This window comes from Vanellus vanellus (genome assembly GCF_965231255.1).
Source record: "Vanellus vanellus genome assembly, chromosome: 15".
Lineage (NCBI taxonomy): Eukaryota > Metazoa > Chordata > Aves > Charadriiformes > Charadriidae > Vanellus > Vanellus vanellus.
Window position 1 is genome coordinate 18,421,092 of NC_138920.1, and position 26,149 is coordinate 18,447,240.

Sequence of the window (26,149 nt, forward strand, 5' to 3'; positions counted from 1 at the left end):
GCTCCGACCTTCAGCATTACGCAGCTGCAGACACTCCGTCTGTGCTGCATTATTCCAGCTTTTCCAGCGCGGCACTGACCTGCGGTTCGGTACGTCGGCAGTGGCCCCATGTCCCTGCGCGCCTTGTGCGCAGGCAGAGGCTGGCGCCGCTCCTGTGCGCCGTGCACCCAGCAAAGCAAAAGATCACTTACAAGCCTTCATGGGCCACATATCTTCGCTCTTTCCTTTCTAGTAAGTGTACTGGAGTACCAGTTGTTAATCCAGCTCTCCTTTCCATCAAACTGTCACTTCCAGCCTCATTCCTGTAAAGATGTTTCATAAATCTGCCTCCAGTGAACACCGAGCTGAGGAGACACTCGAATCAGACAGCACAGTCGAGTCAAACTGATTTCTACTGACAAAAAGCACAAACTAAGAAATTCTATTCCCTGTCTGCTGCAGCTGAGAAGCAAATAATTTACTTGGAGAAGACCTCCTCCCAGTAGCTAAAGCCTCTCCAAATAAGCCTATATATCTTACACACAAAGGATATTTGGTTAAACCAGCTATGCAATAGCTATCTTCTTAATGCTGTATTTATGAACTTGCAGCTTGTACTTAAATAAATTATGGGTTTCATAACATAAAATACTTTTGGGGAATCTGTACATTAACTAATAATTCAGATGACATGCTTATTAAATGCATACAATTGTGACATAATGTTGTCATCGTGTTCGTGTGCTCCAGGTGTGATCAAATATTGATCATGTGCATAAGCAGTTACGCTTCTAAGATGCTACACAAAAAGGCCGAGCTTGGCTCCCTCGCCTTCGGTTCCCCATACGGTCAGTGGAGAAGGGGACTTCTCCAGGGTTAGTTCAGCAGGCAAAATACCTCCCTCTGTTTCCAAGGGTGGTTGTGTTTTGTTGCCAGCTGCCGCGTGCAGACCCACAGGCAAACACTGGAAGAACTGGAAGTGCATCTTGGAGAATGGGGCGTCTCCTTTGGGATGTCCCCGTGGAGCTTCTGTGAATGGGAGTGAGGCGACGGTAGCACAGCCGCATCGCACGTAAACCATACGCGTGGCAGAACGTTTTCTTGGGCAGACCCGTTTGCTGTCACCGTGCAGGAGCCGTTGCTCGCTGCAGCCTCGAGGAAAGGCTCCCGGGACTCGACTCAGCAAGGCTACGTGTTTCTGTGGGACCCACAGATGTCCGTGGCCAGAGCAGGGAACAGCCTTCTGCTGTCTATGGAGGGTGGGTGGAGGAAGGGGAAGGCAGTTCCTGCTCTACATTTACCCCCAGGAATGAGATTTACGTGCAGATACTTGTTTGTTTCATTTACGTAGTACGGAAATGTATCAAACTTAGCAAGTGTTTGGATATCACGTGGTGTAAAAACTCCAAAAGCGCAGATCCTTTCAAAGTGGTGGGGGGATTAACACGCTGTGAAAAGTTACGAGACAACATCACCTACTTATGCAGCACCACTGGAGAAAGGTCCCACCTCCTCCCACAGCCAGAGGACACCACTCGGCCCCTGCAGCACTGGATGCTCAGCCACAGCTCCGTGACCCCGTGCCACAGATGGGCTACGCCAACTAAAGCTCCCGGTGACAGCCTCATCAGGAGCCTCCTTGTCCTCTTTAGGTATACTCCCCCCTTTAGGTATACTTCTGAAAGAAAAAAGCCATGAAAAAGCTATTTGCATAAATATCATAACTTTTATTGTTCTGTTCACAGTTCTTTAGAGAAACATTCCTAAATTACACAGTTATTCTCTCTCGAGAACTTGTTGCTTTTTTGCCTTTTTTCCAATTTGAATTTGCCTGGCTTCGATTGCCAGTCAGTGATTCTTGTTGTGTTGTTTTTTTTAAGATCAGAAAGCTGCAGTGTTCAGTATTTTCTCCCCGTGAAGGTACTTGTGCACTGTAAACCAGACATTCTCAATTCTGGTAGGTAAACTCAGCCAACTGAGTTTTCCCTCTCTAAGGCATTTTCACACTCCACCAGTGATTTTTGAATGTTTTTTTGCATCCATTCCAATTACTCAGCTTCTCTTTTAAAATGTAAATATCCAAATTGCATCCAAAATTCCCAACTCTCACAGCTGAGACATACAGAAGTATAATCACTTACTGCTAACGATAATTAAAACCAGGAACACATTCTTATTCATTAGTCTTTCACCCTGGGACTGCACTGGGGACACGTGGAGCTCTTACTCTGGTTCTGGGTGTGGATATTTTTGTCCTGTTAACATTTTATCAGCAGTGATCTTTTACCTGTTTTCACCAGTGATCTGTAACCACTGAATCGTATCGGCTCCCAGCAGAACCCTTCTATCCCCCATTTCATTATGGTTCTGTGAACAACCTCCTAAAAGGTGTGATTGTCAGAAACCACCAAGCTTCGCAGGGGCCCAGATATGCTCAGTTCACACTAATCCCAAAGAAAACTGAAAACCAAAGACAGAACGAAATGACTTACATCACACTCCTTCATTAACATTCACCTCCGTCCCTGTCCCTTCCCGGGGGTGACGAGCTAGCCAACCGCTTCACCTGGGCAGTCCTGCTCCCTTTGGCATCCTTCGCATCCACAGGTCAGAGACTGCCCCAGGCATCTCCCTTAGGAGGACTGATAGGAGGTTTCTAGACCTACTGAATTTAAAAATCTTAATTTTTAATATTAAGTATTGCTAATGAATGACACCACCTTTCCAGTTCTCTTACGTCGTCACTAGCAGTTTTGCCACCTGCGTCTAGTAATGGTCCTTACCCTACCACAAAGGTTTCCTCTGAACTTCATCACCCTCTCTTCATCACCCTCTCCGAGCACTCCAACTCATACATTTTTCTTTTCCTTTGGCTATCGCTTTCCTTATTAATTTTCTACGTAACTCTCATTTCGAGTTGATTGCTGTCTGCTTCCCCTTTTCTTATTTGTTTTGTATTACTTTACATCTAATTTTTCCCTTCGTTTTACCACTGAAATAGGACGGACGGTTAGCCAAAGTTGTCCCCCTTCTTGATTGCAGAATTCTCGGGGTTTTGGCCATTTAACGGCTTCCACTTAGAAAAATGCCAATTCTAATTCAGTTTTCCATCTAATTTTTCCTTCACTGCCAGGTTTGCTAGGAAATTTGCTCAGCTATGCCCTTCTGAAGCACCAATGAGATTTATCAGCAGTTTGCATGGCTGTATGCCGAGCTTGAATGTCATCAGGATTCCGCGGCAACCACCAACTTCTAGTTCTGCGATTCATTGATCTTTATCTGACATAAACAAGACAAAACCAAGTAAATTCATATTTCATGTCTAACTCTGCATTAGAAAAGCAAGTCTAGGGCACAGACAACAAACATTAGTCCTGACTACTGGATTCCTTTCAACTGTAAAATAAATATATACCTTTTTATTGTAGCTGTAAAGAAAAACCAAGCCAACAGGTGCACTGGCAGGCTAGTGCCCGAAAATCAGTGGTAACAGGACAGAAGAGTTGGAAAACTCTTCCCCGTTCACTTCTTACATAATACTTCTCAAAAGTTTAATCTTTTTTAACCACTCCAAAAAGCAGGGAAAAAGAAAAAAATAATTTCCAAGCACTCGGAATGCATTTAGCAGCCTCCTGCCCTGAGCCTGAGCAGGAAAGGCTCTCGCACCCTCTTTAGTATGGTAAGCTGCTCAGACAGGTTGCCTGTGCAATTTTCTGCTTCTCTAGCAGCCACGGAAATTCAAAGCATGAGCTGACTTTGCTGGACAAAGAGTCGTGGGCCTGATCTCCTCGTCACAGCTCAATTAACAGTAACTTATTTTTCCAATTAGCCACCTTCGTGCCCCCCTGTGTAAAATGCCTTCGAATGTGATTTTGCATTCTACATTTCCCAAACCATTCTTAAAGAAAACACACAAAAAAGTTTTAAACTGCTTTTGGATATATTAACAGCATCGAGCTAGCGCCTCATTTGATAAACAAACCACACTGAATACAAAAGCATGCTATTTACTGTAAATAAGTACGCTGCGTTGAAGCAGCAGAGAAAAGCGGGGGACACAAAGGAGACGGCTGACAAGACTCATTTCTCCAAACTCTACACAGAGCAAAGAGGAGGAAGGAACAAATCTGATAAGAGGAGCAGGAAGGCGAGCGGGTCCCGGGGTGGGAAAAGCAGCAGCGGGGCGCGCTCCCCTGGGCCCCGAGGCTGGACGGGCAGAGCAGGGAGAGCGAGACAGGGAGGGCGATGGGCAGAGAGAGGCCGAGATGGAAAATAAATAGGCGGCAGAGAAGAAAAGCCATTTAAAGATGCTCGGCTGAACACTGGTCTCTGTGCCAAGGAGCAGCGAACAAACAAGGATGACTTGGACTGAGCCAGAGGGCTGAGGGGGGAATGGGGTGAGATTTGACAGCTTCAGGCACAATAGATCAGAAAAGAAATTGGGCAGGAAAGTCTGCAGCCTTCACAGAAACACTCTTTTGGGCTCAGAACCGAGGCAAAAAGTCCTGGCTCCGATCACACTTCTGTGTGGCCTCCCAGTGAAACGTGAAAACAAAAACTGCTGCTTCAGCTCAAGGTTGCTCACCACGACATCGGATGCTTCCGTCAAGAACGGGTGTCTGTACGCAGAACATAAAGGATTCAGTCCTCACACACACGTGGGTTACACCCACAATGCCATTTCTGAAGTTCAACTTTTAAAAACCTAATTATACGTATCTTGAGAGAACGGAAGATCTTCTTATACCAGGCCAGGCACACCAAGGTGGGTGGCCTTAGACACCTTCTGGGCCTCCCCTCACCTCCTGACGCGGTACCGAAGCCTCGAGCGGGTACCGCAGTGTACTCACAACAAGAGGCCAAACTAAGAGTGCACAGACAAACCGGGTTTTGCCATTTCCTAACTTCTGAGTGCTTGACTTTTACAGCCTTAAGAAAGGTCTTTTAAGAGTAGTTGCATGTGGATAACGATGTGTGGGAATTTTGCCAACTCAAACATGAGGGACTTCAAGAGGCTTTTCTAACCTTGTGGGTTTATCCACTGAAGAAAAAGATTTGATTAAAAAAATGAAGTACAACTAAACTGGGAACAATCCTTTACTACGGGGCTGTTCCTCACTCCTTCATAGGCACTTCGAAATCTTGAAAAAAACCCCCACAAAATTAGGAACTTATTAAATAAGAATGAAATGTACCAATGCAGAAACATAAACAGAAATGCCAGATGTATAATATCAACTTGTAATACGTGGCTTCTATTAGTTCTTCTTATTTCATTTGTTTTCTTAACTTCTTTTGTTTTACCATCTGGAAAAGGCCATTTCCTAATGACAGATCGTAGGAGAAAAGATCCAAAGTTCAAGTTTCCTTCAAGGAAAAGCAGCGTTGTTTCTGTACTCGCAGACCCACAGCTCCTTTTTGTAGTTTTCACTCCTGCAGAAGCTTCAGGACGAACTTAGACCTGGACCGGGAGGCAAAGAAGATCTACGTGGAGTTCAGTGAAGTTTTCAAAAGTTTTACTCCTCAAAGTACAAATATGAATGGAAACGGGGGAATAAATGAGAGGCGTGTAGTCACCCGGGAAGTGTGCATGTGCGTGCTTATTAGAATACTACATGTAAGAGATTGCCGGCTGGCTCTTACTTGTGTTATTTTAAAAAATAATCTACATTTATCCAGTAATAAAATCAACCCGTTAATAAAACAAACAAATTTTATAGTTAAGCACATCTGAGTAGCGGAAACACACAATTACTTCATCCTCTGCAGCTAATCAAAATAAGAGTAACGGTACAACGAGTAGTGTCGCTTTTGCACTGACACCCGTTGGACAAAGTGAAGCCGTCAGCATAACATAACGAAATCTTAATTGGGCACAGTCAAAGGGTCAGCATTGTCCTGCTTGAACAATAAATCCCACTATTTATCTGACAGATGATTTATACTAGCAGTGTATCCCATTGTCATCGTTTCACCACGTATACCTAGAGAACAGCGGGGTTTCACAATATGAGCGAGCGGCCTTGCGCAGTCGTTGCTTTTCTTTCTAAAGCGCCTCAACGTTGGTTTATACAAATGTCTTCTGATCAGTAAATTAAACTTGTAGACGTGGATCCGATTACGAAGAATAGTAACTTCCACATATGGTATTGAACTTGTCTCACTCCTGTACGGATTACTTTCTTCTTTTTATATTAGGGTCTCTGACTCAAAAAAAAAAAAATCTCAAATACGTACACTGAAATTCACTCACCACCTGTCCCTTCTCAACTCGCTCACTCGAGGATTTGAGTAACGGACACTAACCCGTTCCCGAACGGACAAAGCGGCTCTCCCGCCCCACGCTGCTCTCGTGCTGCTGTGAAGCGCCGCGGCAGCTGTAACGGAGCCACAACACACGAAGTTCCGAGCGCCTGCTTTACCTGTTCTTTCATTTCAAACAGAGGGATTTGGGGTTGTGTTTTTTTCCCCTCAGTTGCTTTATATAGAAAACAGAACTCAGGATATGGCATTTCTGGGCATCGTGTAGAGCTAGAGAAGTAGTTTCAAAACCTTAGACTACTACAGTTGAGTTACTAACATGCCCCAGAATTAAGGAAACGTTCCAATGAAGAGGTGAAAGTGTCATACACATTTGCTAAAGAAAAGGGATGACAGAGTTTTCTTTCATTAGGACACTGCAACATCCAGTATCTTAAGACATTAACGATCCATTTTTGTGTGCACACCGCTATGTAAATATGCTAAGTCACGATTATAATAAGAATTGCAAGTTTACATGTGCCGTGAATAGAAACCCTTTATAGTTTATTGGTGAGAAGAAACTCTAGCAACGTTCAAAGTGAGGTTCCAACTTTATCCCACTAACAGCATTTCAGGAGAAAAAACATAACATGGAATACCACCACCAAGCTATTACAATCCCGTCTTTTTAGACAATTACGTGATGGTACATCAGTCCCTCTCAACGTGACGCGCACGGCATTACCGTGCTCTTGGATCCCTAAGGCTCCTCAGCAGTAACTCGGAACGGGGCGCCGCGCCTGCCCGTGCAGTCGCTGCAGTTGTGCATTCCCGGCTGCCAACTGCCAACGCAGAGCAGTAGCTGTGACCATTCCTGCACGGCGCGTCTGCTTTAGGATAGGGATAACTACACAAAAATAGCAGAAACCATTTTCCATTCATTTCCCAGTACTGGGCTTCAAGACACTTTAGATACCCGTTTATACCAAATTTGCCCAGAGTGCAGACAGGACTGTAAAGCTCCACAAAGGGAAGACCACCTAAGCAGCCTCTACTGCCTTTTACAGAAATTAACAGTAAACATATATGCAGAACAGTATGGACAATAATTTGATTAACAACTTGATTTGTACTATCATGTATCAGTTAGTTTTCTAGTATCTGGTGTTGCGTGAGGACACCAGACAATCTTATTTAGAGACTATATGTTTCATGCACAACTTCCTAAGATATACAACGCCCTCCAGAATAATTCACTTTCTATGAATACTTAATGAAAACAGTTGCTCTGGTGTCATCACGTAAGGGACAACTTACAAAAGACCCAGGTGGCTTAAGAACATCTATCCAATGCATTTTCTGCAATGTATCAACAGACTGGCCTTTTAGGAACCTTGGAAGAAAAACCATCCTTGGTTTTCTTTCTCCTGCACATGAAAGGGTCTGGTCAGACAGGCAGGTGATAAGATTCCACTGATCAGTCATTTTATTTTAGGCAAAAGCAAAGCATTATCCAGACAATTCAGTGCTATTGTCTGTTCAGGCTCTTATCAGAAATTATTAGAAAAGACCTCAGAATTTTGTTAAGTTCCAAAATATAAGCAGTTAATTTAAGAGTCTTGTTTAGGACTGACGGTGTGGGTCAGCCCCAACTGCAGACCATAGTTGTCACCAACAGATCCTTAACCGAGGTCCTTTGTGTGTTGGGTCTCTTAATCACAACTTGTAAGGCAGAGCATGAGAGTGTTCCTCCGGGACCTCTGTAATCCCGGAGTGCAAACAACAGGAATGACTTTGCTCACAAACGACGTCAGGTTCCAAGCTGTCACAGGTTATGAAGGAGTGACTATGGAACACTGGGAGGAGGACACTCCTGAGCCAGCAAAGTCAACGTGCTAGCCAACAGTGTGCGTAAAGTTTGCCTGAAACGTTGTTACAGATATACTCACAAGAGACCAGTTTAAAGCTTCGATCTTAAAGCAAATTAGGAATTTAGCTCTTCTGATAACACATTTTTAGCGAGATCAAGATGTTTACGGCGTCTTAAAAAAATACTGCATAGCTCAGTCTCCTTCAGTAAAGGCTTTCTCAAATATATTTTTCAAAGTCACGAAAACTAATTTTGCAACATCACTTACAAACTTGTCTTTCTGAAAAGGTTCTTTTAAAATGTTTCCGGTAAAAGTTTTCATTAGCTTCTACTGCCTGGAAAGTAACATCTTCTTGACCAGGTCTGCCCAATTTGTCACACTGAACTCACTGCTTCATTCTTTCCAGCTCATCTCCCATCCTCTCTGCCCTTTCTAGGCATACTTTTAATTGCTTTGTCACTTCCATCCTGAGCAGACAAGGCACTAGCATTTTAAAATGCTAAAGATACACCTCTTATTTCTGTTGAATCTTCTAGAAGTACTTTGAGTTGTGTTCATAAGCTGAACGCACCAATTAAGATTTTTTCCTCCTATTTTCTTATTAGACCTCACATAAAATTCCACTTATTTGCACTTGTAAAGCAGGAAACCCTTGAGACACAAGTGGAACAAATATAAAGGTCAATGAGCGCAGCAGACAGGCTGCAGCCCAAACAGCTTTCTCAAGAAATCACAGGAATAATAAAGGAATGAAAGAAGTCACTTTTAAAAGACATACCTTAATCCTGAAAGGTGTTACAAAAAACTTCTGTCACCGATGGTTTCTGGATCTAAGAATATATGGGAATTTACCTGCTCAACAGCTATTTCACCTACTGAAGTCCAACATGTTAAAACACATTGAGTTTATGTATTTTGTACTAAAAGTATGCTTAAAAACAGATTAGCTGAACCTTACTTTCAATATGCTGTCAAGCATCTTAACTACTGAACCCAACTAAACTGAAAAATGGGCCGTCACCGTGTACCTCAGCAGCCAGCACGTTACCTTGAACAGCACTTCGGTACATCAGGCTCATGATGGGGTGGTTTGGATCGATTTTAAAATTAGGCTGGAAAAAAATTTCATCCTGAAACAAGGCTGCAAGTTCCCTTATGCCATGAACAAACTATAAATTGACAGAAAATACTGTTTCCTCCTCCCCTCTAATACTGTGAGAACATGACAAAAGTAACAAAGGAAACATTAATTTGGGGGCTTTATTTAATTTTTCTTTTCTTTTTTTTTTTTTTTCCTTTTTGAAGATGCTACATAGTCAAACAGGATTGGTCTTTTACGGCATAGGACTAGTTTACTACTTTTATTTTTTTCCCCTAGATACTTATTTACATACAAAAACAGTTTCCTGACCACTGTTTCTCCAATACTCAGATGATGAAAACTCCCAACAATTGTGTAGTGCCCAAAACACCAGGAGGCAGAAGAATCTTGCATCACTACAGCAGCAAATTTTTAGTTCTAGTCACTGGCTTTAAACAGGTGCCTTTTCATACCATATAGTATTAGTCAATTTTGTGACAGTAAGGAAACATGAGATGAAATACATTAAATAAGTTAAATATGCATTAAACATCTCTGAATAACACTTTAATTCAACTAAATGAACCAACAGCAATGTAGCTTGGTCCCTTTACGAGAGCAAGGCATTGACCTTTATTCCAAATGAGCGTCATACCAGTCAATATATGCCTCTTAACGATGCCTAGCACATTCAGCATTGCCACATACAATTCTTTTCAGCTTCTCACTATTCATTTAAGTGCCAAGAAATCGGTAACTTGCACAGAGTTGAAGACACTGACAGAAACTGTTAAATTTATGAGCAGAATGGTGGATTAACGTATTTTACAGAAGTTATCAACACCTCCTGCCTAACCCAGCTCCAAACATCCAATAGGGCCAGCTCCAGCAGTGGAGGAATAGTTTTTTTTCTCGTTTTCCCTTTTTTTTTTTTTAAAAGAGGTAATCAGCAACATGTAGCAGGGTCTAAGAATGTTTAAAATGACATATACAATATTCCATTGTAGTGTTAAATCATGATTTTCTCTCCCCTTTCATCACTGAAGAACATTCATTCATTCATTGTACATTTTAAACTTTCTAGAATATGTTACATAGTATTTGTGCAGGGGTAATTTAAAGGCAAGACCTGTGAGATGTCATACATTTTTTTTTTTTAAACATTGTTATGAATAAATTTAATCCAATGATATGGCAGAACCATCAAACCAATTTACAATTTCCAGCATGCTGCCTCTACAAGGCTATTTTTCCTATAATTACACCAAAGACAAAGAACAAAACCACCAAAGCCAGTAGTCTGGAGCTGAGCCCTTCGTCCTTGACAGCAGCTGCAGAAGCAGATATTGGGTTGTTTGTCTGGGGTGCCTTCCTCATCCGCAGTCCATCTTCTTCCTAAAGAAATATATATTGATTATTTCTACTGAAACAAAACATTTTAAATATTATCCCTTATCATATTTGTTTTAAATAGGCATAATAAACAGGCAAAAGCTAATTTACAGCTCTATTTCTGGAAGTGTTCGAGGCCAGGCTGGACAGCGCTCTGAGCAACCGGGGCTGGTGGGAGGTGTCCCTGCCCAGGGCAGGGGGGTGGAACTGGAGGATCATTAAGGTCCCTTCCCACCCAAACTGCTCTGTGATTCTGAGATTCCTACATAATCCTGAGAAGGAAAGGGTAGTGAGGTAGAAGAGGAGTTATGTATCTACTTGACTAGTAGAGCAAAAAACCATGCTCCTGAAGTTGCCTCCTGCTGACTAAGGGAACAGAGGAAGCGACAAGGAAGGCGGCAAGAACACTTGTCCAAAGTCTGGAGGCAGCTCCAGAACTTCAGAAACCACTGACGGAGAGAATGGCATGAAGATGCTTTTCTTGCTCTGTAAGCAAATATAGTGCTGCTGGGGAAAATGCTTTGCAATATAACTAAGACAGGTTGTGAAAAATATGCGACTTGAGGGCAATTATACTTGTCATTCCCCTAGTTAGATGTCACAAGCAAATTTCAGCAGCATTTGAAGGGAAATCTGTTTGCCACATCATATTATTGCTGACATTTCAACATGAAACTAGTGGCAATAATTAGGATATTCTCTAGCTCTCTTGACTTAAAGATGCATGAGACAACAGACAAAACATCATTGTAACACCAGATATTACCATTTCAAGTGGAGACGATGTTCCCCACATCTTGATCTAAACTGTTGTGCAGCACAGCTTTGTGTTAGCACACTCCATTCCAGACACGCGCACACAGAGCACTTCAGGAGGTGGTAAAGTGAGCTTTTTGTGACCTAACTTGTATACAGCTGAAGCAATAGTGTTAGATATTTTTATGTCATGCAGTATTACAGTGCAGAAGTACAAGATGCAGAAGCAAAAGCCTCCAGTCTATACATAAAAAAAAAACACTCCAGAAATAAAATTGTACTAAAAGTTACTGCAGCCTTACAAATTGTCAGATAATTGAAATTCAAAAGGCTCAGTGTATGTCAAGTGTTTCTCACTTTTGAATTTAAAGGGGCACCTAGGGTTCTGGAGGAAAACATTATTAATTTATTTTTTATTATTTATTTATTGAAAGTCACAGACTACCCGATACCTCACTACTACTGTAAGTCTGGATGGGGACAACTGACTGTTGTAAACAAGAACGCTGTTTACCTATACAGTAATTTTACTGCTAGAAACAACACATTTTCATTTTCAATATTTCAACTTCCTTTTGACAGTGACTTTAGCCTGACACTGACAGCACCTGGTCGCTAGCAGTAATTTAACATTGATTTCTGATGTTTTACAGATGTTTCTAACACTTCACAAAGGGAACAAACAGCTCATCGTTTTAAGATATTACTGTAAGACATGAGACCAATTCTGGGTTATCTCCTGTAGAGTGTTTATTCAAGACTGATTTGCAAAAAAAAAAAAAATAAATTATATAGTACTTAAAGTATTGTGAGACTGTCAAAACAAGAACACAAGAAGAATTTAAGGTCATGTCTCAGCTTGTGCAAAACAAAACTGGTTTCCAAAATTTTAAAGAATTTATTCATGCATCAGGCAGCCAAGCAGCATCAGAGCTGACAGCAGTGAATTCCTTCTATTTGGCTCCAACAGTCACAAACTGCAAATTTTCATTGGTCCTGTTATCTATGAAACTAGACATTTACAAAAAATAAAACTACTCTAAAAGGAATTTTTCAGCATGGTGATAAAAAGCTTCTCAATTACTTGATTTCACAGTGATGTGCTGGATATGACAGGAAGAATATTTCCTATTAATGTCTTTCTTTGGTCATTTCAACTGCCTATTATAGATGTGATTACTAAAACAGTATTTGCCCAACACTGCTCTCAAGCTCCCATTGGTCTGAGAGAGCAGGGCCAAATGCACACTGAATGCTTACCTCAGACTGAGAATATTAGGTGGGAAAAGAAAAAAAAGAGAGGGAATGCATTGCTTTGGGTTGCTATCCAATCAGTTTCTGTGACTGTGTGGCTTGTACACTCCTTTCAAAGAAAGCAATGATTTCAACACTTTTTTCTCAGTTTACAGAGAGGAACCTGAATCATCTTTTAATTTATAGACAACATTAAAATATTGTCCCAAGGTCAGGTAACCAAACCTTTAAGTCAGAAGCTTCTTTTTCAGAAAAGGGGTAGATCTGGGGAAAAAAAAAAAAAAAAAAAAAAAAGTATCTTTACCTTAAACTGTTTATTCTCCTCCCGTAACCTCTGAACTTCTACTTGAAGCCTCTTATAGTCTTCCATTACTTTCTTAACTTCAGTGTCATCCAAAGAAGAACTTATTGATTTAGACATTACAGAGGAATCTGTCTTTGTTGCAGTTGTGGATACAATTTTATTTATTTCTATATCATGCTGTTAAAAAAGGATAGAGTGATTTTTGGTTAGTTATTAACACCACACCACACACCTGATATATAGGAGGAGAATCAGGTAAAATTGTCTGTGCACACCTGAAACGTGCCTGTATCAAAAGAAATAAACAACACATTTCTTCCTGTAACCTCTCCTTCCCCTTCCCGTTTCACAGAAAACACCAGATCAGCAGCAATAAGTGCAGACAGAATGACCTCGAATTTTCAGTCCCTGCATATATGGAAAAGGAAATACCCTTAGACCGTGTCCCACAGTACGAATAGAACTTACTGGCTCGGTCTGCTTATGGAGTACTGGTGCTCTCCTCCCCTCTCCCTCCCCAGGCTGCTCCAGGAGCGACCCACCGGCTCCGCGGCAGCCCCCCCTCGTCACTGCCCACGCTGGCTACCACCTCTCCGTCCTTCTGCGTCTCTGTGCAGACGGAGGAGCCCGCAGCCCACGTCAGGAACAAGCTGTAGACCTCCGAGCCCTCCTCCCTTTCCTGCCCCTGGATCCTCTCCACATTCTGCACTTCAGAACGCAAAGGGCCTGTCTCTCACAAAAAACCCAGACTGCTCTCTCCCCACCCAAACTGCCATCAAAGTGAAGATTTTATTTATATGACTGAAGTAATAGGATCTTGTTACTACCTGTGCTTTGTTTTGCCCTAATGAATTGCAGGGACTGTAGAAAAAATTACAACTAAACAGAGTAGCTGTTCAGTTTCATTTAATTCAGATTTTTTTCCTTCCTCTCATCACACCTCTAAGCCGGAGACACGGCAAGAACCCTTGCCCAAAACAAAAACACCTACTTTTACAGCAAATGCTCCCTGTTTGGAGCAGGTAGAGCAGACATAGTGAGACTACAATAGTGACACTATAACAATACGTGATGGTAACTGCAAGCTATCCCGTTCAAGGTAGAATGCTTGCACTTTCAGTACCTGCGTACTAGGAAACTTTTTTCAGCTTATTCCATCTATTATCAGTTCTAAATTTGACAGTACCTACTTCCATTAGAAATTAATCAGTTCTTTCATTATCCTAGCAAAAAAGGATCCTTCAACATTACAGCTGCTAATTGCAATATAATCCCTAACTGCATTTGGGTCTTCCTTACTAGCTTCCTACCAATTTACTTGCTAAAATCAGTGTTGTACCAAGGAAGCAGAGGGGAGCGTTGGACAGGCAAATTTGTTTTGTTGACGGTTATAACTTCTTCGGCATAAACTCCAAGCTTTATGACCAATCAGCATCTTTCAAAAATTTTTTGAAATATTCTTTATCCTATGTGATCTTTCATTCAATGAAAACAGAACAACTCAAAGATTTCTTTGTACTCGTGTTGCACTTAGTTCAAATTAGCTGCTAGTTATATTAAGCATCACTAAGATTTTAAATAGCTTTGTGTTTTCAAAGGCTGATGCCATTCAGGCAGTGAAACAGAGGGTTCTGTCTTTTGCTTATAAAGCTGTCTGCATAAACACACCATTTTACATGATTTACTGTGGTATTAAGTTAAAACACTCAATACGCATCTGTAAATACTCACAGGTTTATCATTTTCCGCTGGTAGCTCAAACACACACCTAAGTTTTGAATCCATGAGTTCTTCTGGTTTTGCTTCTTTCCACTGGAATAATTTAACATTGATTTACTATTAAACATATTAGTACACTAAGGCAGATGGAAAATGCAGCATATTATGTAAACAAATCATATCATCTTGCTCAGGAAAACACCCACAGGTGTTTATGTTACCATTAACCACATACATGACAAAAAATGAAACCAAATACATAACTGAGTGGTATTGTACAGAAAGACCAGATACTATGAAGGAAATAATTCTAAATAGTCTGAAACTTACACAGGTATTTTACGAGAGAACTGGGAACTGTGTAAGAGTAATTAGCATAGATAGGGGGAGCTATGGTCCCAATTAAAAAAACAAAACAAACAAACAAAAAACAACAACAACAACAAAAAAAAACCAAAACAAACCAACCCCAAAACCCCAAAGCAAAACAAAACCAACAAACCCCAGGCGCGGTGCATTCAAAGGAAGGGAAAGATAACAAAACCCCACATCAGTAACAGTGTTAGTTCTGACGTGTGTGCTCAGTGGAGTTCCTATCCAAGCTTTTCAAATTTTGCATGAGGTTTTCTTCCTGACTGGTATGAATTATAGGACTGTTCTCCCCCCTTCCCCCCCTTGTCTTCCACCTCCTCATTTTGCAGCATCAATCTCTAAACAATAACAGATGTGCTACGTATTGAAAGGGATAACTTCCCCTCTCATCCTTCTCTCCCCTTCAACTAGGGAGCCTACCATAATAAAGCTTCCGCCCAATATTTTTAACAGGGATTACAGAATCACAAAATCCCAGAATGGTCAGGGTCGGAAGGGACCTCTGGAACTCCCCCAGTCCCACCCCCCGCCAGAGCAGGGTCACCTACAGCAGTGGCACAGGACATGTCCAGGAGGGTTTGGAATGGCTCCAGAGGGGGAGACTCCACGACCTCTCTGCGCAGCCTGTGCCAGTGCTCTGCCAGCCTCAAAGTAAAGAAGTTCCTCCTCATGTTTAGATGGAGCTTCTTATGTTCAAGTTTGTGCCCATCACCTCTTGTCCTATCTTGTCCGTGGGCACCACTGAAGAAAAGACTGTTCCCATCCCCCTATCACCCTCCCTTGAAGTATTTATGAGCATTAATAAGATCCCCCCTCAATCTTCTTTTCTCTAGACTAAAAAGACCCAAGTCCCTCAGCCTTTCCTCATAAGAGAGATGTTCTAATCCCCTCATCATCTCCGTAGCCCTTTGCTGGACCCTCTCCAGCAGATCCCTGTCTTTCTTGAACTGGGGAGCTCAGAACTGGACACAGTACTCCAGATGAGGCCTCACCAGGGCAGAGCAGAGTGGGAGGATGACCTCCCTCGACCTGCTGGCCACACTCTTCTTGATGCACCCCAGGATGCCATTGGCCATCTTGGCCACCAGGGCACATTGCTGGCCCATGGTCATCCTGTTGTCCACCAGGACTCCCAGGTCCCTTTCCACAGAGCTGCTCTCCAACAGGTGAGCCCCCAACCTGTACTGGTGCGTGGGGTTATTCCTCCCCAGATGCAGTACCCTACACTTGCCCTTGTTGAATTTCATAAGGTTTCTCTCTGCCCAACTCTCCAGCCTGTCCAGGTCACGCTGTAAGGCGGCACAGCCTTCCTGCGTGTCAGCCACCCCTCCCAGTTTTGTGTCATCAGCAAACTTGCTGATGGTACACTCTATCCCTTCATCCAGGTCATTGACGAATATATGAACAGGACTGGACCCAGTACTGACCCCTGAGGGACACCACTCGTTACTGACCTCCAACCAGACTCTGCACCACTAACCACAACCCTCTGAGCTGCCAGCCATGAACAGTTATAAATCTTTGCTCAGTATCAGCTGTAACCCTGAACTGAAAAGACCGATTCACAGCCGTGATATACAGCAAGCAGTGTCCGTGTTTATGTGCCGGAGTTCTCACATGCTTCTCTTCACTTTGACCGTACTTCTGGTAGCATGGTATTGCTCAGCATATCTCAAGTAGGTGTCAAGTTATGGCTAACCTCTCTGCAACCTGAAGAAGTATTTGACTCATCCTAAATAGCTGAACTGTACTTCAGCTCTTCTGTGGCTGAAGTCAGACTTCTATTTCAAGCTCGTTGGCTGCCTGTGAAGTGTTGAAAGCTTTATAGTACTCCAGTAATTTGTCTCACCTGTTTATCCAGAATAGGAAGAAATTTGGAGTGTAGTAACAAAACTGAGAACTGATCAAGTGTTACAGGAAAATAAATCGCATTGGTCTGGAGAGCTCTGGAGAACTGCAAAGGCCATCTAGGTCCTAAAAAGCACTCTTTGCTAGCAGAATAACACTTTTCATAGTATGAAGTAACTCAAAAATGAGAGTTAGAAAGAAAGGCAGACTGGCTTATCTTTCTAGTGATGCAGACATTTTATTACTATTGCCATGTCTCCCCCTGGATCTTATTTTGAGGCCATTAAACAAATACAGTTTCAAATCTTTTTCAGAAGGGAAATTCTTAACTCCACAGAGTGATGCAGCTTTAAAAAGCTATTCAGAAGTAGCTGCATAGTGTAAAGACTACTGTAAAAAAGCCATGATATGTACTCTGAGGTTTCCGGGGGTTGTTTTTAAGTAATACACATACATACAAACACAGGCAAGCTCCACACTTCAGAGAAATGGCCTTTTTTTTCTTTTTTTATTGAGTCTTCAATAGCTACTCATTATTCTCCCAAGCTAACAAAAGCTAGACCAGAGAAAGCTTCCTTGGGCCTTCTTGCAGTAGTAAATCTTGCTGTTACAGGAAAGCCACCAGGTGACAAACTGGTTCGTTCCCTTCCAAGTTGTCTTAATGTAGCCTGACACCTTATTTCTATGTCTTTTGTCCTTCTTTGCTTCAGCACCTACATGCTTATATTACTCTCATTTGTAATCCACAGGAGGGCCTTTCATTTACCTAAGCCACAGCAGACATAGGTAGGGATAAAGAAAAATACAATACTTGTAAACCACCCTCCCGGTTTCTGCCAGGAAAAGGAGCTGCTGAAGGGAAGGCTCAAGACTGAGAGTAGAGAGGCATAAAATACAAAAGATGCCATAGAGTTAGAATATATTCCATATATTATTAGAATACATAGTTCAAGTTGGCCTTTTTAAAAAATGATATATTGAAAAAAGTTACAACTACTTAACATCTGTTCCGTGGCTTGGTATCCCGTTACTGACAGCAGTGTCCCCAGGAAGCAACCACAGACACCAACTAAGTCTTCAGCACTATGTCTTTCAGTGCAAGATTCCTGGGGCTCACAATAAATAGAAAAAAACCTTGCCATGCACAGGGACGGAGATCTGGCAAAGCTTTCAAGGAACATTCCAGTGTGGTTTGACAACAGCCCTTAAGCAACACAGAAAAAGATCTTCTAAAATTACACAATCAGAAAGAAAACCATTTTAATTTATTTCAATACTTACTACTGCTTCCATATCTGAAGTATCAGCTGGAGCAAACATAGACTGAACCATAAACTTGTGTTTACTTTTCTCATTAGGGTCATAGTCAAAAGGCTGTAGCATCACTGCAAGAAAAATCCCAAAACACATTATGTTAGTGCTGCTGTGATGCATAGTCATGCACTGATGATATAGTTATGATTTGAGAAATATAAACATTAAAATGGTTTCGAGTTGTATGTCCACTTGACCAAAGCAGCAGCTGAGATCAGGAACCTCACTTTAAAAAAAATTTTAAAAGAAGGTAAGAGAAACAGACTTCTTCAGTCAGTCTAGATTTTTGTCTGGCAATCTTGGAAATGCCAACCACTGTACAGTGTTCTATACACAACTATGGCAAGATAATAATAGAAACTCATAGTAAATAGGATAATTTACATCTCTTCTGGGACAGAGGGAAAAATTCGCAAAGAAAGCATCTTTTTTTCTTCCTCCATCCTTGGGGCAGAAGTAACAAGCTGGCATTTTGATTAGTTGTACACCCGGTAATGCTGATGGTTCCTGAGAAAAACTACAGAGGCAGTCAGACATTTGAAGCCTTGAGGTTCAATTCTCAGGATGGAAATTTCCTCTACAAAGTTTAAGAGTCTCATGGTATTTGCTTTATCAAGCACAAGTATCTCTCTTCCAAAAATAAGTTGCTGGAAGTTTACAGTTAAATGCTGTATAAACTTCGCCTCTGAAAAGGATACAAGAAATGCATTTCTCTCCATTAAAAAAAATCACAAACATTCCAGAATGTACTTATGCAGAAGATGACTGTGTTCAGGGGGCAGAGAGAAAGAAGCCGCAGGTTTGCAGAGTATGTGTCCTTTTTTAAATTTATTTTTTTAACATTAGGATTTTCCATGTCTTTTCGAGTAAAGAACTAACCTGTTCAAATAACTTGAAGAGGGAGAGTTATGTATTTAATTTACAGGGAATATTCTCTAATCCCAGTGGTCACTTAGAACCCCTACGTTTTGCAAGTGACACCTGGATATTCAACTACCATGACATTAACAAACACAGGTTTGGCTTCCCCATGAGACAGTACATATATGAAAATAAGCAAAGCAGTTGTCACAAACACGTTATTAGATATTGCAAAAAGCTACCACCCGCCCCCACTTTAAAATGATGCTTGCATATACTGCGATTACTGCTAACATAAAAAATAGGTTTAAAAAGTCACATTTTACTACCCACAAGGCTACTTCAGTCCCTCAATCCAATCACTATGAAGAGAAGCAGTTCAAGAATTAGGATTACTGTCAAGTGCTAGTGCTATTAACATTATGTGCCCAAATTCATATGCACTAATTGCAAGGGTCTGCTGTATAAAAGCAATAACCAAAGACCCCATTTATTGCAAACAAAAGCAAGTCAAACCAATTTGCCTCCTTGAATGAGCAGAATGTGTTATGGCTGTGCCATCTTTATCGTGCCCACCACCTGTGGCTATCAACAACCACATGTCTTTTAAAGCCAAAAGAAAAAGACGACAGCAAATTCTCTCAGATGAGGTGCTTTAAAAATTATTATACACTTTTAACACACCTTGCAGTAATCAGATACTAGTCCAAAATAAATGTTTGCAAATTAACAGGCTATTTTTAAAACCACCTTTCCAAACAGAAGTGACTGCACTGTGAAAGCACACGTATTTCAACATCACACGATACGTGACTGAAAAGCAGCAGCATGATTTTTTTCTCCCCTGTAGTAGACACATCACTTATTTCCAGTCTACATGACGTGTAAGATCCAACTGGGTACTGAAAGCTATCCACTGTTTATGGAACTTCTCCAGAGCCGCAGTTTTTTCAGTTTGCTCTTCTTGAGTGCAGCTATAAGCTCATTTTAAAAATCATTATTTCCCAAGTGATAGTGCCGAAGCCATTCTGGAACGCCGAATGATTGCTGCTCTGAATTCCATTCACCACGTACTTTTTTCAAGAGGAAACCTGACCATTTCAACATTTATTCACATACTATCGGGGTCTTCTGTGAAAGACCAGTTCCATGTAACTGCCCTCCTTGCTGGAGGATTTGCTCCTGTGAATATGGCTCCTTTGTTTTGACTAGAAATTCCATAGCTTGTGCGAGATCTATGTGAAAAGCCTATGTTCCTACACAATGCCTTATCAAGCCAGTCATCTCAGCTGGTCAAAAGTTTCTGACCAGCTTTCACCAGACCCCAGAGTTCTAAGAAACAAAATGATTAACATGAGCTTCAAGTTTACTAACGCTAGCATCCATTCGTATTTCCACCACTTTCTAAACCGATCACCCTACAGCTAAAGCATTGGTAGTATTCCACCGCAAGCAAAACCTGCAAAGTCGTTGACAGATGAACGGAATGAAAAGTGGCACAATTTATATTTGTTAGCCCACTTGTCTCTCAAAATCCAAACATGAAGGACCGACCCCACGTACATCCTGTTCTGAAGCATTTCCAAAGAAATGGATACCAGTTTTCTCACACACCCCTGCTACACCTCCCATACGTTACGCAAGGTCCTCTGTAGATGGCGAAGGAGAGGCGGTCACCACCTGATACGCTCTTTCTTTTTCCTAAAACAACTCACTGGCAAAGCCACAGTGTCAGAAGCATTAAACTCTTCTTGTTTTCACTGGAGTAAACCTGCTTTCTCAAGGGACAAAGGAAATTTGAGGCAAGGAACACTGAAGGCGGCAAAACTCTAGCCGTAACACACGCTAGGATCTAGCACTCCCTTCCAAGAGCAGAGGGAACAGAAAAGTCTCCCTGCTCAGGTAGTCAGCAACCTTCCTCCAGTTTCCATCTAAGTTTATTAATGGCCTGTTTACTTGGTCCTGGACCAATACTGCCCTTATGCTTAAATATCAAAGAAGGGGAAGAGCCATTTACCTCTGGTGTACTCCAAGACATCAATCACAATAACTCTTGGCTTTCTGGTAAACAAAATAAGCCAGACTCAGCGGGTCCTCTCGGGGCCAGGCTCCCCATTCATTCTCTGCACCTGCTCTGGCTTGAGCGCCTCTATATGAGCTACTCGACTTATACATCCAGGAAATTTTACTAGTGCCTCGGACAACAGCATTTGCACTCTCTTATCTCTTCCACTACCCAGACTGTTTGCACATACTAAACTTGCCCTATTCACAGCCACATTATGTCAGCATCTCAGTCACCCTTCGTTCAACAAGCCTGCAATTATAGTGGGAGTATTTTATTCTCCGGGTACATGATTTTGCAGTTTTTCTGATTAAACTCATCTTCTGTTTCTCTTACTTCAAGGACACCCAGTTCTGCTGTGTATCTTCAGCCTCCCAACACCATCAGGGTTTTTAGTGTACTCTTTGTGCCAGAATTGCTTATAAAAGCATTAAACAACATTAGTACCAAAAATCGTTCTCAAGAAACGTCACTAGTAACTTCCTGCTATTACATTTCCATCCACCACATCACTGTTTACTCTTAGGTAGCCTGTTCAATTGTCTGTGAATCTGTTCTTCTTTTCTAGCTTTATTGCTAATTTTCCCAAATGGCACTGCATGAAATTCTTTATGGTCCAGATAGATCCAATCTACCGCACTTATGTCAGGGCAGACCCACTGCGGCTGGAGCGAAGAGGTTGCTCCTGAAGGCAACCCAAGCTGCCTTTCCAAAGTCAGGCGAGTTTACAAAAGACTAAATATCCCGCCAAGAACATTCCACAGCAACCAAGGATAACATCAGCTTCTCCCCATTCTTTGGAAGCCTCTTCAGCCTGCTCTCTTCAGTGGGACAGCATGCATAGACGGTACCATCTGTACTGCCTCTCGCCCCCCGGTATACACCTATCTGCAGGCTCATCAGCATCTGCTTGTATTTTTCCACTTTTCCTTTGTAATCCATTCATGCCTTTTATTTAGATTTCAAGCTCTCAGAAGCCACAAAAAGAGATACCTGTTGAAATAAGACACGTTTAACAAAAATATGATGTGTGCAAATACCCTTCTTTTCAACGTATTTCAGATCAAATGCAATGAAATCAAGACAACAGCGCACACATATGCTTCCCGACAGTCACGTGCACTTAGCTGTTGAAATTACATGACGTATTACGTATCAGGTAAAAACAGGGGCTACAAACCTGACATCGCAGCAAGCAGCACATGCTGACAGGGCCTTAAACGCTGGTACTTAGGAAAAGCTGAAATAGGGCACACGAAGCCAGTATTTGACACTCCACTAGAATAAAGCAAGCTGTGCTGTTCTAGCATTTTGTATGTTTTAAATGAGCTATCATACTAGTATGAAATAAAGTGGAATAATGTTCCAATGGCTGCCTCTATCTTAGGGCAAACTATCTTCTCACATACTTACATCGTAATAGGAGAGAGTTTCACAGGAGCGTAAGAAAGGCACCTGGTTACTACAGCCCAAGGAAGATGAGGTTGCCCCAAACTCAGCTACAGTCAGTAGAACTCTGAGAAACTTATAAATTGTTCCAGAGCATCACGCCATGACACCGAGGCACTGATTTTGGAGAGCCACGGTGCAGTACCAATGCAGCCCTACCAAGCGGCTGTGTTAAAGACAGCTGGCAATGCTCAAGACGACAGCTTGCGCAGAGTAAATACAGCCCAATTAGTTCAAATGTCCAGAAGTTATTACTGAATTAACTATATTCTAATAATTTCTCATCAATAGTATTTTCACTAGGTTTGGAGGAATTCAAGTCCGATTTTTACGCCCTGTGCAAGACTTGAATTACATGACTGAAAAATAACCAGTTCAGAGGCAACGAAACAAATTCTATTTATTTTTCACTTCATTAACTCCAAAATCATCCCTCTGTTCTTAAGCAACTTTACTCCAAAGCAAAGTTTAAACACGTCTCTCCCCTTTCTGCAAATCTGAAAACAATTATGTTCTGTATGTTAAAGTCCCCTCTTCGATCCCCCCTATCCAAAATATCTCCTCTTCAGCACCAAAGACACTGCCATCTTCAAGTCCAAAATTAAGGCCCACGCATGGTTTAAAGGAGCTATCAGGAGTGCAGTATATACAGCGCTATTAAAGAGAAATTCAACCACAGCACAACATAAACACAGCTTCAGTTTAGAATGTTTTAGGAAGTGAAGAATTAACATTTATAACCCAAGAATTCTGTAACGTATCTACCTATAAATTTACAAGTACTGCTTCCATTTTTAAGTATAATGTTAATGTAAGGACTGGCCATTTGGGTCTTCGTTTATTATTACTAAGTTATTATCAGCATGAAAATATGAAGAATGCAAACATGAGCTTGTGATTAAATATACCACAGCTATTTGTAAAACTAACTGAATCATAAATCACTATAAAGTTATCGGGAAAGGGAAAATTTTCAAAGCTATGTAAGCAAGAGCAAAGCATAGTTTAGCGTTAGCACAGCAACCTCTCATAATGGTACACTTTAAGTCACATCTTGGACTAGATCCATATTCTATCTGGTACGCCGGTGGGAAGAGTCAGGCTGGCAAAGCAAGTTAAGACGTAGGCACGCCGGTAGCGTAACATAAGATGGCTCATCCAACACTCGCCCATACTATATTCTGCTGAAGGTAGAGCGAAGGGTCATCATAAGCAGACATTTAAGATAACAATGTTGAGATCAAGACATTTAAAAAAGCATGGTATGTGCCAGCAAAGGAAGAGGGCTTTTAATTTTGAAAGTTCATCTGAAAGATGAAAAGAATTCACAGCTTCATAGCATTAAGTTAATTTGTAGCTAGAAACCATGCTAATTTTCATTATCACTTCATTGATTTCTATGCATTTAATATGCTTGCCTCCAGCTAGTATAGATGACAGACAGCTTTACTTGGGAATTGTCCCACGTTTAAAAAAAAAAATAAAAATATCTCAATTTCTCTCCAGAGAGCTTTTTCATTTACATATTAGTCATTTCAGAGCTTACTGGATACATGCTAGCCTCCTCCTGAAGCAGAAGTGCTCTGCCTGCCCCACCTGTAGCGACAGCACTGCACCGGTTACCTCCTCACAGTGACGTTCCCCAGAGACTAACTGCACGCGAGGCACCACTCTGCAGTCGTATGCATGCTCAACTTGACACAACAGACATCCCAAAGACAACAGACCAATGAGTGTGCAAATGTAGGCATGCACAAGAAGATTTACAGGATTAGCCTCTTACTGTTGCAGCACAAAGTATTTTGGGGATCAGTTTTTATTTTGTTGAAGCAAGCTCTCCAAGGGTGAGGCATTCAAATATTTTACATTTTATGAAGTAAAAACATGAAGTCTTGATTTTTACATTTTGATTTTTTTCAAGTAAACAGCAGCAGTTTTAGCTCCCAAAGTTTTTGATTCCAGGCTAGAAAAGTTTGGTAAGAGACTAATGGCAAACTGCATAACCTATCAGTGATTTTTATTATCCTGCCAATATGAAAGTTTATTAAAAATAGTGAAACAAATCTGCACATTTATAGAAATAATTTTCTTAACTAGAAAGTCAAACTTCATTTAGGCAGCGTGCCACTACTACACGCTCTGATGGTATTCTTTATTAAAAACAGAGATCGGAGAAGTCATTGAGAAAATACATTGCTTTCAAGCATGCATCATCAGCAAGTTAATAATATACAGACATTCTGTTTATGGGAAATACTCAGCTCTTCATGCTTTCAGAGCAAGCCACTCCTTTGCTTTTCCATTACCAAACTTAGGCAAGTCAAGAGCTACTGACTCATTAGAGAAAATCATTAACCTTTCCTATGGAACAGCAAAAGATTTAGCCACTTGAAGATGCAATATGCTTTGGTGTTAGAAATGTCAAGGAACACAAAATAAGCATGGTTGGAAAGTAAATGTTTTCATTACTGGTTGTATTAGGCAGTTTGGCAACAGCCTACATCACTCTAAACCGGTGCGGCTGCAGTCCACCCGGTTTTATTCTTCCCTCGACGTGCCCATCCAAGCACTCGTCTGACCCTGCGCTGAGCTGGTTCAGGGAGTTAAGCTGGCAAAAAACGAGCCGTACAAAAATAATCCCACAGGGAGGGCAGGGCTGATTCGGATAGGCTGGCTAAGGCTGTCATTGAACTATACAGATCATTGATGTACTCCTCGCTTTTTTCTCCCCAAAACAAGATGTAAAAACAAACCTATTACTGCTAGACCAGGAATAAGGGAAGTAAGGATATGTGAAATGGTGCTTCTCCACGAAATCACCACCTCTTGCTTTTACAAACACTCAACAAGATACTTTCAGATTGCAAAGCATTCCAAGAAACAATTGATCAGAAGAAGCTATTTTCAGTCACGAAAAAGCTGCTTGAATGACTTACCAGAAACATTAATTGATGTTCCTGCATCGATGATTCCACTGTTAGGCCTTACACAGTATCTACGGGGTGCTGTGGTCTTGACTTTGAAGCACACATTTCTGTCTGTGGGGTTGCCGAGCTTCAGGTTTGTAGTGACAACATCTGTGAAAGGACCTGAGGAAGAAAGCAGAAGCAGACTTGAAATCACACAGAGAGCACTTTTCAAGCGGAGGCTAAGCAGGCTCTAAATCTCTGTTCACAAATCTTATAAAGTAATTAGATGTTCAATTTCCACCTATGGCACGTACAGATAATCGTGCACGCAAAGCTGTGGACGCAGAGAGGCCTCTCAGCGTTCTGACATGCGGGACGCTCCAACACTCACAGCACAACAGATGAAGTTGATCATTAATAGCAAAACAAAAAGGAAGAAATCATTTATACATGGTACCAACACAACAACATGGCATTCAAATGATGCCAAATTCCCTGCTGTATCACAGTTACTCCATTCTAACCCCTGAATCCCAGCAAACCCGGGCTTAGAGATACCATATATACCTATGTTACAGAGGATCAACAGGGGAGCGCAGTACAGCACATTAACTACAAAGGGAATGATAACAAAGCGGCCGCTGCAGATTGAGCTGCATGTGCCAGCCGTGCCTCTGCAGAAGCGGGATTCCACCGGGCGTTCAGGAATGCCGTACTATAACCAGCAAGATA

General features: G+C 41.6%; 1 protein-coding gene across 2 annotated transcripts in view; it reads right to left on the reverse strand.

The window, feature by feature from the left end:
• Window positions 1-6,765: 6,765 nt before the first annotated feature.
• The window catches only part of VAPB (VAMP associated protein B and C), a 35,100-nt gene continuing 15,716 nt past the window's right edge, over window positions 6,766-26,149 (reverse strand). The window contains exons 2-6 of one of the 2 annotated variants that reach the window (XM_082491034.1): window positions 25,445-25,597; window positions 18,101-18,204; window positions 14,612-14,692; window positions 12,881-13,057; window positions 6,766-10,569 (exon numbers count right to left, since the gene is read on the reverse strand). In XM_082491034.1, the coding sequence (XP_082347160.1) occupies window positions 10,411-10,569; window positions 12,881-13,057; window positions 14,612-14,692; window positions 18,101-18,204; window positions 25,445-25,597 (674 nt within the window). In that variant the 3' untranslated portion in view covers window positions 6,766-10,410. Of the gene's footprint in view, window positions 10,570-12,880; window positions 13,058-13,112; window positions 13,167-14,611; window positions 14,693-18,100; window positions 18,205-25,444; window positions 25,598-26,149 lie in introns of both variants that reach the window. The other variant, XM_082491035.1, reaches the window with a different exon arrangement.